The sequence below is a fragment of the Lonchura striata genome, chromosome 2 (genome assembly GCF_046129695.1).
Source record: "Lonchura striata isolate bLonStr1 chromosome 2, bLonStr1.mat, whole genome shotgun sequence".
Taxonomy (NCBI): Eukaryota; Metazoa; Chordata; class Aves; order Passeriformes; family Estrildidae; genus Lonchura; species Lonchura striata.
Genome location: NC_134604.1, coordinates 112,600,643 through 112,615,850, shown reverse-complemented (window position 1 = coordinate 112,615,850; position 15,208 = coordinate 112,600,643). Strand labels below are relative to the sequence as shown.

The following is a 15,208-nucleotide window of genomic DNA, read 5'->3' as shown; positions in this document are numbered from 1 at the left end:
AGGGGAATGCACAGCTTTTTGTTGTGTTTTCAGTTTAAGAATATATTTACTATCCCCACTACCAAGATCAGGAAAAGAAATAAATAAAAACTGTGACTGGTAGGCCAGAGATGAGCCCATGAGTAATTCAGCCCTGGGTGCAGCTTCAAGGCAGGAGTTATGTAGGGCCAGACCCAGGTATGTGCAAACCCACACATAAAGTATGTGTATACCCAGCTCTCATGCAGTTGCAATTAGGCACCAAAAGATCTCTTTAGACCTGATATAAGTGCATCTTCTCAATGTATCAGAAGCTTGTAGAAGCCTGTTGGATTTTTTTTTTTTTTTATTTATTTAATACCAAAATCTCTCAATCTTGACCTCTTTTCTTCCATCAACTGAGATTTTGGTCCACATAGATAAATTTTAACTGAATTCATTCCTATTTTGTCAGCATATTTTAATGTTGTGCTTTACAGAGGCCAAGATATTTGCTGTTACTATGAGGATTCTCAACTACAACTTCACTGATGATTTCCATAATTCCAGCAGCTTAGCATATGAGGAATTTTCAAGGCTGTTGCTTACAGAGGTAAAATGACTACATCTCTGTGTAATACATATGTTTGGGTTTTTTTTTTCAATGTACAATTTATTTAATGTAATAGAAGATTTTATGCCTGGATGAAATATTCCTTCAAAATCAGCATTCTATTTCCTGTGACCTTTCTTTATAATTACAACACACCAGACAGATCAAGCCCTTGGCCTTGTTAGCAATGAAGCCAGTGAGAATTTTCCCTTGCAGAAGAGTGAAGGAATTACAAATGCAGGCATGCAAGAGAGGCTCCTTTCAGTGGATCTTTAATTTGGCAATAAACTCACAGTAAATTAACTTGAGGCTTTCAAATGGATTATTGAAATGGCATTCCTGGCATTCATTTCAGCACAGTCTGCTCAATAAATGTCTTACTCCTCTCAAATAAATAGTTCTCTGCCTGCTCTCTTTCCTCTTTCAGGGAAAGTGTCTGGATCAGCCTTTCTTCTCCAGCCCCATTCCTTGCCTGCACATGTGGCCACTCTCCACAGTCAGGTGTAATCAGCCAGAAACAAAACTTGAGTCATGATGTCTGGTGGCAGCTCTGAGCTTCCCAAAAAAGGGGGAGTTTTCAGATGGAGCAATCTCCTACAGTTTTGCTGCACAGAACAGGGCCCATACAGAGGAATTGGCATCTCCACCCAGCACAAGGCTTCCCCAAAACAAAGGGTAACCATGTGTGAATTTAAATGCAAGAGAAAAACCCAAAACAATAATGGAGCTATACATTCAAGAGCAGCAGAGAAGAGGCATTTGTCCAACAGAAATTTCTAGTTGAACCTCCTCACATGGCTTTATTTCCCACAGTTGCAATTTGTTCACTTCTGGTGTGTAGGAACATTTTGGTGAGTGAGTCCTCTCTGAGATTAATGCAGACCTGATTGGCTTCATCAGGATGGGAAGAAAAAGGAGCACTGCCCATCTGTGTTGCTTCTGCCTCCTTGGGTGTTTGTGGGCACAACATCCCCCTCTTGTTTCTTCTCTCCTCATTTTCTTGCCTCTCTACCCTGATGTGAGCTTAGACCAGCTACACAGCTTGTTTGTAGGAATCTTTTTGAGCAAGCTCTGACTGAATGGGAGCAAAACTGTGCTGATTTATGGCTCTGGATTCGTGCTCAAAGGCACAATTTGAGGTGTATGCAGGAACAAAAGGCTCAAGCAAGAAGCTGCCTGCTGAACATGTAAGGTGAAACTGCCAGCTCCTGCACAGCTCAAATATTGACAGCAGTGTGCCAGCTTCAGTGCTCAGAGCAATGCCGTTTGTTCAGCTGAAGTGACTGCTCACTGGTATGGTAATTAACCATGATGTAATTGTGATGCTGCCTTGAAGCTGGGCTGTCTCAAACACGGTTTTTGGAGTTACCCATCTCCATTTTTCTTGGCTCTCATCCTGAGGTTTCTTTATTATTGGACTCAGACTGAGCTTGAACTGGAGAGTTCCAAATGCTCCCTGGGAACTAAAGCCATGCCCACAGTTGTAAATGAAACAAAATGTATATGTGACATATAGAGATAACATCAAGGCTCTGCTGCATGCACTTACCAGGACAGTTCAGCTCTGGTGCAGGCAAAAAGGGCCAGGGGGAATTCTTCACCCTTGAGCCAAAATTTGGAACTTGGTTTGTAAGACCAGTGGTCAGATGGATACAGTTTTCAGAGCTATCATAGAATTATATAATCACAGAATGTTTTGGGTTGGAAGAGGCCCTGAAGATCATCCAGTCCCAAACCCCTGGCATAGGCAGGAACTTCTTCCACCAGATCAAGTTGCTCAGAACCCTGTCCAACCTGGCCTTGGACACTTTCAATGATGGGGCATCCACAGCTTCTCTGGGTAACCTGTGCCAAGGCTTCACCAGCCTCAGCAAAAAGAAGTTTTTCCTGATATCTAACCTAACCCTACTCTCTGTCAGTTTGAAGTAATTCCCCCTTGTCCTGTCACTCCAGGCCCTTGTAAATAGTCTTGCCTCATCTTTCCAGTAAGTTCCCTTCAGGTACTGGAAGGTCACAATTAAGTCTCCCCAGAGCCTTCTGCTTTGCAGGCTGAACAATCTCAATTCTCTCAGCATTTCCTACAGCAGATCCTGCTGCCTCCTCTGGACTGGCTCCAGCAGCTCCTCATCCTTCCTGTGCTGGGCCCCAGGGCTGGAGGCAGCTCTGCAGGGGGGCCAGAGGGGCAGAATTACCCCCTCTCCTGCTGCCCACTCTGATTTTGGTGAAGCCCAGCACACAGAGAGTTTCTGGGTCCCAGTTCACATGGCCAGGGCATGCCCAGCCTCTCATCCACCAGCACCTCCAAGTCCTTCTCAGCAGGGTTGCACCAAGGAGACTTGCATTACAGTAATCTCTGAAAAATAAGGTTTCTCAAACACTTTGGAACTTTTATTTTTCCAGCATCTTCTATGTTGTGCTTACATAAATATTTAAAGTTGGCTCCCTAATTGTCAATGCTTCTTTCTCTTTGCTCAGCTTGAAAATTCATTTCCACCCAACATTTCTGCCTTGTACAAATCTGGGAAGCTGAAAGTGCAGATTGAATCCCTGGCAGCAGGAAGCCTCATTGTGAGGCTCAGAATCACCGTGCAGGATCCCAAGTTTCCAGTGGATGCATCCACATTTGCCCCAGTGCTTTCCTCCCTGCACAATGGCTCTGTGCTTGTGGTGGATCAGCAAAACACTGCAGTGAAAGGTGATTTTTGTTATTATTCTTTTCAAAGAAGAAAGCAGTGTTTGTGTTTTGATCATGTGCAGTATGACCACTATTCTTCACAAAATAGAAAAAGAAAGGATGTGGTTGGATAGAAAACCATGATGTGAGAATTCTTCCAGGGGTTTTATCCATAAGCCCAGAAGGGTCAGACAAAGGAGCACTGGCTGCCCCCAGGCACCTGCAGGCACTGCTTCTCCTCACTGTGGTTAACCCAAGTGGAGCCCTTGGTTTCCCTGTTCATTTTCCTCCCTCTCCACTCTGCCCCAGCTGGAAGTTTGCCATATCTTTCTCGAGCTGAATGGCAGACAGGATTACTGTGGAATATCTGTAGCTTTTAGATCCCAGAACTGCCTCTAGACAGTTTTGTGTTCCAAGATAGGGGGACTATATTTGGGCCAAGGTTTAAGTAATCTAACATCTTCCCTCTAGAAACCCAGCCAGAGGAATTCCCAGATGTCCTTATTGTGAATAGGACTGCAGAAGCATGCATGGAATTTATGTTAAACCAGGCCTTTGTTTGATCTTCAGTAATCACCACTTTTATCTTCAAAGGACTGAGTTCTGTCCTCAGGTTTCCCAGCTGGCAGAGACAGCAGAGTTCAGAAAATTGCCAAAGCCAACAGAATGGGTTATTATTCTCTCTTAGTGTGTTGAGCCTTTCTGAGCAGGAAAAACTCCCTTTGGAGTTGCAGAGCATATGCAGGTTAAGAACAACAGGACAGGAAAAAAAACAGGAGACAAATCACACTTAAAGGCTACAAATAACACAGTGGCAGCTGAGACTGAATTGCAAGAGGCTGATGTGTGCCAAAATATTTTGTAAATGTTATTGATCCTGGGACCAAGAGGTTGAGGAAGAAGAAGGTGATGGCTCTGGACTGTCACTTTAGCTGCAGAAAACCTGGTGGCTTCCAGTAGCACCACACTTATCCAGGGGCACAGCCAACACCTCCACTCCTCCTTAGGGGCTGAGAAAAGGGGTTTATTTCTTAGCTTTACCCAAAGAGAGTTTCTTCAACATGAATTTCCTAAGTGGAAAATAAGGAGTGAAACACACAAAGGAAGGATTTATATAATGGGGTGATTTCCTTCCTGACCCTGGAGAGCCCCAGGACATGACCTTTGACAATCAATCCACCCAAACCCTGTCCCTGGATCCTCCCTGCAGCCTGGCCAGAACCAGGCTTTGTGCTTGGCTTAGTGACAGTCCAGTCAACTGTGAAAAGCAGGGAGGAGAAGTCAGAAGGGACAGCACAACTGAAGGGAGTGGATCAGATCTCTTTGAAGGCCCATAAATTATTAAGTTTATTGCTGTGATGAATAGAGACAATAAAATCTGTTTTGTGGGGCATGGTAAGAGAAGAGAAAGGGATGTGTGCTGAGTCAGGCCCAAGATCCTTCTAGCACAATGTCCCAGCCAGGAGCCAGTTTCCTGGAGAAGGCATCACCTCCCATAAATAATCCCTTAGCCAGCAACTGTTTTCAGCTCCAGAACTCCCTGAATCCAGAGTGAATTCTTTGGATTTGTTTATCCCCCATGAATCTCCCCCATCAAACCAGAACAATCTTTAGCATCTGCAACTTCATTTGGCAAGGAATCTCACAGATTTTTATCCTTTGCACCCCTTACAGGTGTATAATAGGTAATCAGAGTGAACACCAAGGTGGCATTTTAATAATTTTTGGACTAGGAGTGTTGGTTGAGGTGTGTGTAGGGAAGTGCTAAATGTGAAGGGCCAGAGAGGTGTCAAGAGTGCAGAAGGAGAGTTCAGAACAGACCTTGGCTGGGATGTGATGGTTTGGAGAGGAAAATAGTGCAGTGTGTGTGTTGTGTGTGTGTGTGTGTAAGTGCACAAGTGATGCACCAGTCAGTGCCAGTGTTTTGACCTGATGCATTATTGAATGTGCCATCAGAGGTGAAGGAATTTGCTTTAAAAGCTGTGCTAAGTGAGGAGAAAGGAAACCCTCAGAGACAATGGAGGCAGTGAATGTAAGTGATTTGACAATTAGTATCTCTCAGATGGTGTTGGAAGCCACCAAGGGTCACAATTATTTCATAGCACAGTTAGGAATTAATGAGATTTAATCTCTGGTGTTCAGTCAATCCTGCATATTTCTGCATTCCCTCTAAGTGGCTTAGGCTGGAATATAATATGCAACTGCTGGCCACAGGCATGTGAAATTGTCTAATGGAGACTATCATGGACACAGCAATTACCCAATGACAAAGTGAAAAGAATTGAAATATTAGCTAGAAGGAAGGAAAAGCAAGCAGAAAGATGAGTGTGTGTATGTGCATGCACATGGAATAGGATGTTCCTTTGTTTCAGAGAAATAATCACCATCATTAATCTGCAAGTTTTGCAGAACAAGCACTTATGTTAATTTGTTATTCAGAACAATTTTCTAGCCTCTGATCAGATTATTTGTTCCAAGACACAGTTTTTAGCCTCATTTGCTGCTCTCCCTCTTTCAGGCCCTGAGGCAGGAGGTGAATGCACAAGGCAGTCACATAGGGAGGGCTCACCTGGGATTCACAGGAATTATTCCTGTCCAAAGGACTAAATCAGCCCTGGAAGATTTGCTGGAACAGGGTGTGAATGGCAACACAAGACTCCAGATATAAATCCCTCAAAAGAGAAGAGACTCAGCAATAATATAGGTCCATAACTGCATAAAAAGGCATCTCTAACTGATACAGAGCACCTGAAATCAGACATAAGGAACATCCTTAGAACATCTTTTTGCATTGATGAATCAGGATGTCTTTTCTGACACGACCAAAAAGAGGGTCACAGTTCTACAGCATTACTTTTGAAAAGAAAAATTGTATAAAAAGAGATTTTGCCCTTAGCACTTCCTCTGTTAAGAACAGAATAGTGCTTCCCGTGGGAGTTACTAGCATTTACTTTTCATTTGAAGCAGAAGATTATTTGGATTAAGTTTCTATTTAATGTTTTATCTACCGGTAGCTAGTAGTAACAGATCTATTAATTACCTCATATATCTGGAGGTGCTGTACACAGAACTTGGTATAGTGAGTGATTTTGATATAATTGTAGTACAAACCTACAGCATGTGTTTACCTCTAAAAACAATGATTTAAAAAGTCTTTACTCAGAGAAATTACTTTTCAGAATACAAGAACAAGAGAATAATAAAACAGATAGTGTTCTGCATCACTCAAAGATTGGCTGACAAGTAAATTATGAAAAAAGAAGACCATATAAGTAAATCAAAAAAGGACTACTTAATGATTATTTCTAGCTTAATGCAGCCAGCAGGGAGGCTGTCTGACCCTTGTTCTTGTTTTGGTCCCACAGACTGGGATGAATGTGCTTCCCAAGCTGAGAATGACTGCTCTGTGTTGGCAGAATGTATCAATTTGATGGGCTCCTACATGTGCAGGTGCAAGACAACCATGGATACCAATCCATCCCGACCTGGAAGAAACTGTGAGGGTGAGAAAAAGGCTGGCATGTAGGGTTTGTTTTTTTTTTTTTTTTGTTTGTTTGTTTGTTTTGTTTTGTTTTTTGGTTTTTTTTGGGTTTGGTTGGTTTTTTGTTTTTGTTTTTTTGCCATGAAACATTGGAATAAGTTGTGGGGTTTTACATCTGCTTTTATAGCATCTCTTCATATAATTGCACTTTTGCAGTCTGTGGCTGAAGGGGTGACCTGTCTCTAACTATGTATATATGTGTGTGTATATATATATGTATTCATGTATATATATATACATATATATATATATGTATATATATATATATGTATTAGGTTTATTGTATAAATAAACAAATTCAGGTGAAATCTCCCTGAGATCTTCCTTGATAAGCCTGATAAGTGCAAGGAATATTTTTCCCTCTTTTGCTATGTCTGTGGCTAATGATGTACTCCCACCAAATTGATCCACAGCTTTGCCAACCAGAACAGGAGACCCAAGAATCAAATTTATTTCTTTGTAGCAGCCCAAATCAGATTTAACCCCATAAAAATCACATGTTCTTCACTCTGTTCATGACCAGACAAGACCTGTTTTTTAATGCTGCCAGGGGTGGTTGAGCACCCTTGGTGCCATTTTCAGTCCAGGTCCTGGTGCCTCCTCATCCAGTTTGAGGCCTGCAGCAAGCACATTTCTCTCCCTCTCAAGATGCTTCATAGAGGTGCACAGAAAGAAATGAAAGAGAAAACAATTTATATTTCTGCTCCTTGTTTTTCCTATGTGGAATGTGTTTGGAGAATTGTTTACTTGGAGTGATTGCTTGGTTGGATTCTGGTGAGGATTGTTTGGGCATGATGGCCAATCCAACCCACCTGGGGCTGGACATGAGACAAAGTGTTACAAGTTGTGAGATAGAGTCAGAGAAAGTAGTATGTAGTTTTAGTATCCTCCTTTTTATATAGTATATTAATGTATTTTAGCACAGCTATAATAAAGAAATAATTCAGCCTTCTGAATTGAGTCAGACATCGTTATTTCTTCCCATTGAATTCGCCTGCATTTACAATAGAGGCCCCATTTCAGGGTGTGTTTATTTTGTTGCAGGTGAGGTTGTGGCTCCTCTCACTGAAATGAGAACCAGCACAGACTTGCCTCCTGAAGAAGGCAGAAGCCCTGCAGGCCCTGCTCCCACAGCCACCATGAGCCTCACGTCGAGCGCCGCCACGCTCGTCCCTGCTGCGCCGGCCCTGGGGGACAAACTGGCGTCCCACAGGGCCACCAGCGCTCCTCCAACCCCTCAGCAGAAAGGTCTGGCCCCACAGACGGGTCTGGCCCCACAGACAAGCCTGGCCCCACAGATGGATCTGGCCCCACAGACGGGTCTGGCCCCACAGACGGATCCGGCCCCACAGATGGGTCTGGCTCCACAGACAAGTCTGGCCCCACAGACGGGTCTGGCCCCACAGACAAGCCTGGCCCCACAGACAAGCCTGGCCCCACAGATGGGTTTGGCCTCACAGATGGATCTGGCCCCACAGATGGGTTCCAGCAGGGCCAGCAGCCCCGTGGCCGTGGGGGTGACCCCCAGCAGGGCGCTGGCCGTGGGCACGGTGGCCACGAGCCCACACTTGGTGGCCAAAGCCGCTGTCCCAAACGCAGCCGTGGGCGCAGCTGGGCAGGAGCAGCTGGGCTCCCTGTGGCTCTTTCCAAATCAAGCAGCCTCAGGTGCCAGCAGCACTCGCACAGCTGCTGCTGTGCCCCAAGGCAGCTCTCCAGGTGGCCCCACCGCAGCTCTGCTGGCCACAGGGACCGCTGGCATTGCCACCCCCAGAGCAGATGGACAGGTGGCAAGGGAGAACAGCTCTTGGTCTGAGAGACACTCTGGAGCCTTGGGGTCACCAGATTTGCCAGGCACCTCTCCAGCCCCCAGCCAGAACCACAGTGAGTACTCATCCCGTGGGATCTGCACGTGTGGGAATTCACCTGGGGGAGAAGCAAAGCCTCGCTAGGAGCTCATAAAAAGGCATCTAAAACTATTTTTTCAATGTCAAAATTATTTTCTTGGTGCCTGCAATTTTTTCTATGTCAATAATATTTTTTGCAGAAATTGGCACTTTCTCTTTGCTAAATCAGCTTGTGAAAGCAATTCCTCTTCCTGGCAATTTAGCAGTTGCTTTTATTGATGTTACATTTCTTCACTCCAAGAGGAGGAAGCACGTAAAAAAAAGAGTGCACTGAGCATGGCTCATGGCAACATTTGCTGCTCGTCCTTTTGCCACACATCCTGGTTTTTCCTGCAGCCTCTGGCACCAGGACACATCTGCAGCAGCTGTCTGTGGAGTTAATTTAGGGAGCCAAGGAGGAAAAGGACATGTCTTCCCATTGCTCTCAGCAGGGGATGATTAGTCAGAGTTCTCTGTAAATCCCCTGTGAGGCAGGAGCTGCCTGGAAACCCGAGAGACACTGCTTCAAGAGATGCAATTGAGAGCAGCAAGGCTGGTGAAGGTTTAATCTGGGTTTGGGTAGATGTGTTGCAGCTAATTAGGGGATTTTTCTGTTGATTGGAGCTGAATCATAGTTCAGAGAGTCAGATTTGGTCTTAAAATTACAGTTCTGTTTGGGATAGGAATGCTGCTGTCTCTGCCCATCACAATGTATATTTTTTTCTGTACTGTGTCATTGTTCAGTTTGGTTATTTCAGTTTTTCTTCTGCTAGTCTTTATTCTGTCTCTCATGCCCTCCACATCTCTCTGATCCCAAGCCACACTTCCCTCTGCTCTTTTATCTCCCCCTCCCCTGTGATCTCGTGTTCCTGGTGGTTTCCACTCATCCAGCCCCACTTCTGATGTTCCCCCATTCCTTCCTCCCTGGAAAATGCCTTTTTCAGCCACGTTCTGCTGCTTCTCCAGCTTCTCTTGTCCCCCCAACCCTGCTCACCAGGTGTCCCCTCCTGTCATCCTGCCCTGCCCTGGGCAGCTGTGTCAATACCCTGCTCAGCTACTGTCTTCTCTCCTCCTAAAAATGGTGCTTGGGGTTTTTCTAATGAAAAAAAATTAAGCATAAAATTAGGTAATTTTAACTGGCAAAAAGCCACATAAAGGCTGTTCCCAGCTGGAAAAAAACCCTGAAGAATTCTACACAAAAGGAGTTCAGTTTATAAAAACTTGTTTTATATTCCTGAGAAATCAAATATTCAACCAAATGCTTTTGCTGGAAAAGAATCTTGTGAAGGGATTATGCCTAAGAAATAAGAAAAAGAACCACCAGAGTAGCATCTCACTAGCCTGGTTCAGGAAATTCAGAGGGCAAAAGCCCATCTTTGGTGAAGTTTCATATGCAGCTCATCCTTGTGGCCTCATCTCTGACCTGAAGGCTCAGCCTCAGACAACTCTTCATAGTCTGGTCTTTTAAATACTATTATTTGAGAATTTTTCAGAATATTTTCCCCTCTAAAACTGAATGTGTTTTATCCCATGAATGCCTGTGTTCACATGATAGGACAAGCCATGGCAAAAAGCAAGCCCAAATCCTTTGATCTGACTGTTGGTGGTAAGGATTCCTTTGGGATCAGAATTAAGCTGGGATAAAGGAGCCCTCCTCCAGTGGCCTGCTTCAAGCAGGCATTTCTTCCCTCCCCTATAAAGCTTTACCTGATTACTATTTATTTTCCTTCAGCACCTATCCTAGTCCAAATGATTATTTTCCCAATATGAGTAGAACTTGGGTGTAAAGTGGTCCACGGAGTTTTTGCAGAGTTTTGGAATTCCTTCTGCTTCAAAGAAAGCAGCTAAAAAGGCAGATTAAAACTGAGTATAGGAGTCAGACAGTCTCAGAGCTGGAACCTGGTGCCTGATACCCTGTGGAGGTGCAGTCAGGTGTGTGCAGGGAGGAGAGCAGGTTGCTGCACCAGAAAGTAAAGACTGGTGACTTGATTTGGAATTTTTAACTGAATTCATAGCCAGATGATAAAGTTCTTGAGGTTTTTAGTGAAGAAAATCCTGTATTTGTATAAATCATTGAAACATCAGGTTTTGCTGTGCCAGGAGTGATGATTTGTTAAGAGCTGGGGGCAGAGTGAAGGCAATTTGCTGGCAATGGTCACAGCTTTGGATGATTGCAGTCATCACTAAATGGATGCCAGGGGCACAAACCATGCCTTGAGAAGCCCTTTCTCTGCTCTCTGATCACTTCAGTGTCTGTAGTGACAACGCCAAACCCAGAGACACTGGGAAACACTGAGAAATCAGGAAATAAACACAAATGTTTGGGTCTGCCTTGATGTCATTCAGCAGATGTGAACTAGGAGGGAAGGGTACACCCTGTTGGGATTCATCTCATCCCACCACAGCTGTCCAAAGTGTAGATGTGTAAACTCAGGCAGCAGCCCAGCCTTCCTCTGAGGCTGCAGGGAGGATTTGGTGCTGCAATGGTTTCCCTTTGGAGGGACTGGTGGGACAGCCAGCTGAGCCTGGGACAGCAAATCCAGTGCCTGATAGAGCAACATTCCAGACATCCCCGAGCATCCAGGGCAGAGCTGGCAGATGTGAGACCTCCAGGAGGTCACTGCCTTTCTTGAGAGCTTTTGGAGCTCGGACAGAGCACACTAAGATGCTGGAGGATTTCTTTTTAGACTTTTGGGGGTTGGGCTACATTTCAGAGGACTGGCCTGCCTCTGCTATGAGTGAATGCATGTGGCCAGGGATGCTGGACACTGTAACACAACTGTCCATGGACTGCAGCCCATAGAGCACATGGGATAGAAATTGTCTTTTTCTCTTACCTTGCAGCCTTCCAGAAACTCAGTGGCACAGTTCGGATAACAAACATGGAATACTCTCCAGGATTTAGCAATAACAGCAGTGAGGAAAATCAAACCTTTGCACAGCTCTTTGTTGATGAAGTAAGTGGTAAAGAAGGATGTGACCTGTTACCTGTCTCAATAAAACCCTGTGTATGGTTTTTCCCCACCAAAGCCTGTATAACTCATGTGTGCCCATTGACACACCTGTAAGGTTCGGCTTCCCCTGACTGCCTGAGGCTGCAGGGTAAGTATGCAGCTGTGTTTTAGAGGAAGATCAGGATTTTGGGATTCTCTGGCACCTCCGTGTTCTCTCCTTCTCATACCTGGTTATACTGAATTATTGATCTCCTCTGGGGTGTGGTGGAAAGGTAATAGAACTAGCAAAGTGCTCTGATACCCTTGCCCTGAACAGCACTATCCTAATTAGCTGTATGATTATTATTATCCTTTGTCAGTTCTTGTAATCATCCTGGATTTTGTAGCCCCATATCTGGAAAGGGAGTGATTTCTTCAAAAGTCACCTCTGCCCTCACTTCTAATTAGAGTGCAAGATATCAAAGCACAACATGATATCTCCTGTGCCTTTAACCCTCTCAGCATTCTGGGGTGTTGCCTTTGACAGTATCTAATATTGCAGTGAATTTATCAGAAGTTTGTTCCTTCTGGTGCTCCCTCCAACACACCCATGCCTGGAAATCCACTGGTTATGCTGGGCTGCTTTATTGATTCCCTCAGCTCCCCTGCACTGTCTGTGTTTTCAGAGGCTTTCACAAGTGTGGTGATAAATCCATCACTGGCAATTTAATGGATTTTCAAATCCTGCAGAGGCCTCCCAAGACTTACTGAGGACAGAGTCACCATGTGCCACTGGAACACAGCTGGCACAGGGGCACAGCCTGGGGTCACAGACTACTGCAGGGAGGGAAGAGGGTGACCCATTTATCCTTCTTGGACATCAAACCAGTTTCCCACTGGCCACAACTGGCTTGCACCTTTCTGGGTTTGTTAGCAGAGCGCAGCTTTCCTAGAGCTGTTTTGGCCCCAAGCTGTCACATCAGAAAAACTGTGACAAAACGAGAGTGATGTGATTAGCAAAGTGAAAAGGGAGTAATTCTCTACTGACCTCTCTCATTCAGCACTACGATCTGCCTGAGGCAGTTTCAGAACATCACAGTATTGCAAGGGACATATGAATGGAAATAAATGTATTTACTTCAGTCAGATAGCTTAGCCCAGAAAATCATGGATACTAATATATTTAGGAAAAAATATAAAATGGTTACATAAAGGAACAAAATGAAATTTTGTGTCAGTTTTACTTGGGTCTCAAATTTTCAGGCAGAAAATGATCATTTGGGATTATAAGGAAATCCTTTTTCCAGCACTCTGATTTTGTGGATCAGCTGGAGAGATATGTTAGTGTTGATTCCTTCCACCTCTGAGCCACTGTAAATGGGCTATTGCATAGCTGCTGTAAATAATATTACAAATATTGTATTTCTAGACTCCAAAGAAAATTTAGGAGACCAGAAAGATCTGTATATTTTATTTTCAGGTTATAAGGACCAGAAATGGATCTTTTAAAGTAAATGAGGAAAGTTTTATGAGCTTTAAAAGCAGTCTCAGGTTCCAGTTAAATACAGTTTGCCAGAGAATTTTTTTAAACCTCTTTGGAGTCATAATCTACAATTCAGAGGGTTTATAAATCCTAATGTGTATAATGTTCTTAAGCCTCAGCACTTAAGTGCCATGTGGTTAAATTGGCAGCACAGCAAATGGAAATATCATCCTCTAAATAATGAGGAGGCAAAACTTGATGTGACAACCTGCACTGTCATAGTCCAGGCCAGTTCCACCACCTTTCTTGTAATGCAACTTAAAAAAACATAGCTAAAGGCAAAAATGTATTTAAGTCCTGGGGTTTGTTCAGCTTGTGTTTTACAACACCCCAAGAAGGCTATCATGGTTTGTCCTCAACAAAATGTTGGGAAAGCAAAAGGTTTGAGTTGAAAATGCATTCACTGAGGTGCAATAAATTCCCAAGGGGAAAGCTTCTTTTGATTTTGGGTGTTTTAAACTTAGCTGAGTGACAAAAGGTGTGAAACTAATAAATAATAATGCCTTACCCCCTTATGTGGAAGGCATACAGCCTGTGTTTGTGTAGCTGAATGTACCTAAAATTATTGTAGTTGAAGTTATATGAATGTGGAATGAGTGTAGAGACAGGGATTCAGGATTTTTCACTATTCCAGTGTAATTTCACCCTTTTGTTAATTTGAGTTTATCCACCTCCACATTCTGGAAGCTGCTGGTGATGGTGGCTGGGCAGATGTGTGCTCTAGAACCTTCTCTCTGAAGGTGCAGCCAAACCACACATAGTGGAGAAGTTTTTTTTCCTCTCTGAATGAAAAAAAAAAAACAGCCCTCAAACAATATTCTGTTCAAATTACTGTACCTTTTATTTACTTATTCTCAGTTTCCAGACTGTCAGTGCATTCCCTGCTTAGGTTTCCTTTGTGTGCTACAGAAATTGCAGATACAGTGACAGACCAGAAGATAATTTCTCTTGTACAAACTCCTCATACTCAAGGGTATTATATATTGACTGTTTCTTTCCAAAAAGTTTTTCCCTCCCCCCCTAATTTTTTTTTTTTTTTAAATTTTTATTTCTAGCCCTGCTTCATGAAGCTTTGTTTTGATAACCCAGGGTGTGGTACCTGTTGGGAAATCCTGGAGTCTCTTGGATAAAAGGTTTTGTAGTGTCACCTAGTGGCTAAATACAAATACTGTGAATGTGTCCTGATGCTATTCAAGCTCTGGGTCCTGCTTTGGGAGGAAAAGTAGAAATAAGGACAGAAACAAAACAAACCAACCAACCAAACAAACAAACAAAAAAAAAAAACAAAAAAAAAACCCACTTTAGCCATGTGGGGGTCAGGCTCTGCTCCCAGAGAACAGGGACAGGACAAGAGGAATTGGCCTCGAGCTGCTCCAGGAAAGGTTCAGGTTGGACACCAGTAGGAATTTCCCCATGGAAATGGTGCTCAGCCTTGGCAGGGGCTGCCCAGGAGGGTTTGGAGTGCCCATCCCTGCAGGTGTCCAAGGAAGACCTGGACATGGCACTCGTGCTTTGGGTTGGGGACAAGGTGGGGATTAGTCACAGGTTGGACTTGATTATCTTAGAGGTATTTTCCAACCTTAATGATTCTGTGATTCTGTGAAAAAGAACTGATAAATAAAATTTTCAGATAGGGAAAGAGGATGAAATCAGGGTGGGCTAAGAGGATGTCACTGGTGTCTGTGTTTAATACTGAGAAGTTCAGACAAAAATCATGAAAGCTGAAAACTTAAGTCTGACCTCCAAATTTTCAGTACCTGCTTGTGAAACAGCAGAAGGAGAGAGCAGAAAGAGCCCAAGAGGCCCTGTCTTGGTGAAATGGGAGATTTGGGGTCTGACAAGGACAGTTTATGTTCTGCCCAGGCTTTTAGAGGGGAGCCAGCTGTCTCCATCCCCCCAGCTCTGCCTGCGTGCTCCGTGGGGCACTCTCAGGTTTGCTGGGTGGGACTTGCAGGCACCTGGCAGCTGTTTCCAGGGGCACACGGGGGGTTTGCTCTGTGCCATGTTGCCTTGGCACCCAGCACGAGAAGCACACCAGCTCTGAGGGCTCAGGAAAGGGCTGC

The 15,208-nt window shown here is 44.1% G+C and overlaps 1 protein-coding gene across 1 annotated transcript in view; it reads left to right on the top strand.

Annotated features, from left to right (window-relative positions):
• Positions 1-15,208, top strand: part of UMODL1 (uromodulin like 1) — a 50,532-nt gene that overhangs the window by 20,161 nt on the left and 15,163 nt on the right. Inside the window, exons 9-14 of the mRNA XM_077790896.1 lie at positions 459-571; positions 3,047-3,266; positions 6,611-6,748; positions 7,831-8,451; positions 10,225-10,275; positions 11,514-11,626. Coding sequence (XP_077647022.1) covers positions 459-571; positions 3,047-3,266; positions 6,611-6,748; positions 7,831-8,451; positions 10,225-10,275; positions 11,514-11,626 — 1,256 coding nt within the window. The remainder of the gene's footprint in view (positions 1-458; positions 572-3,046; positions 3,267-6,610; positions 6,749-7,830; positions 8,452-10,224; positions 10,276-11,513; positions 11,627-15,208) is intronic.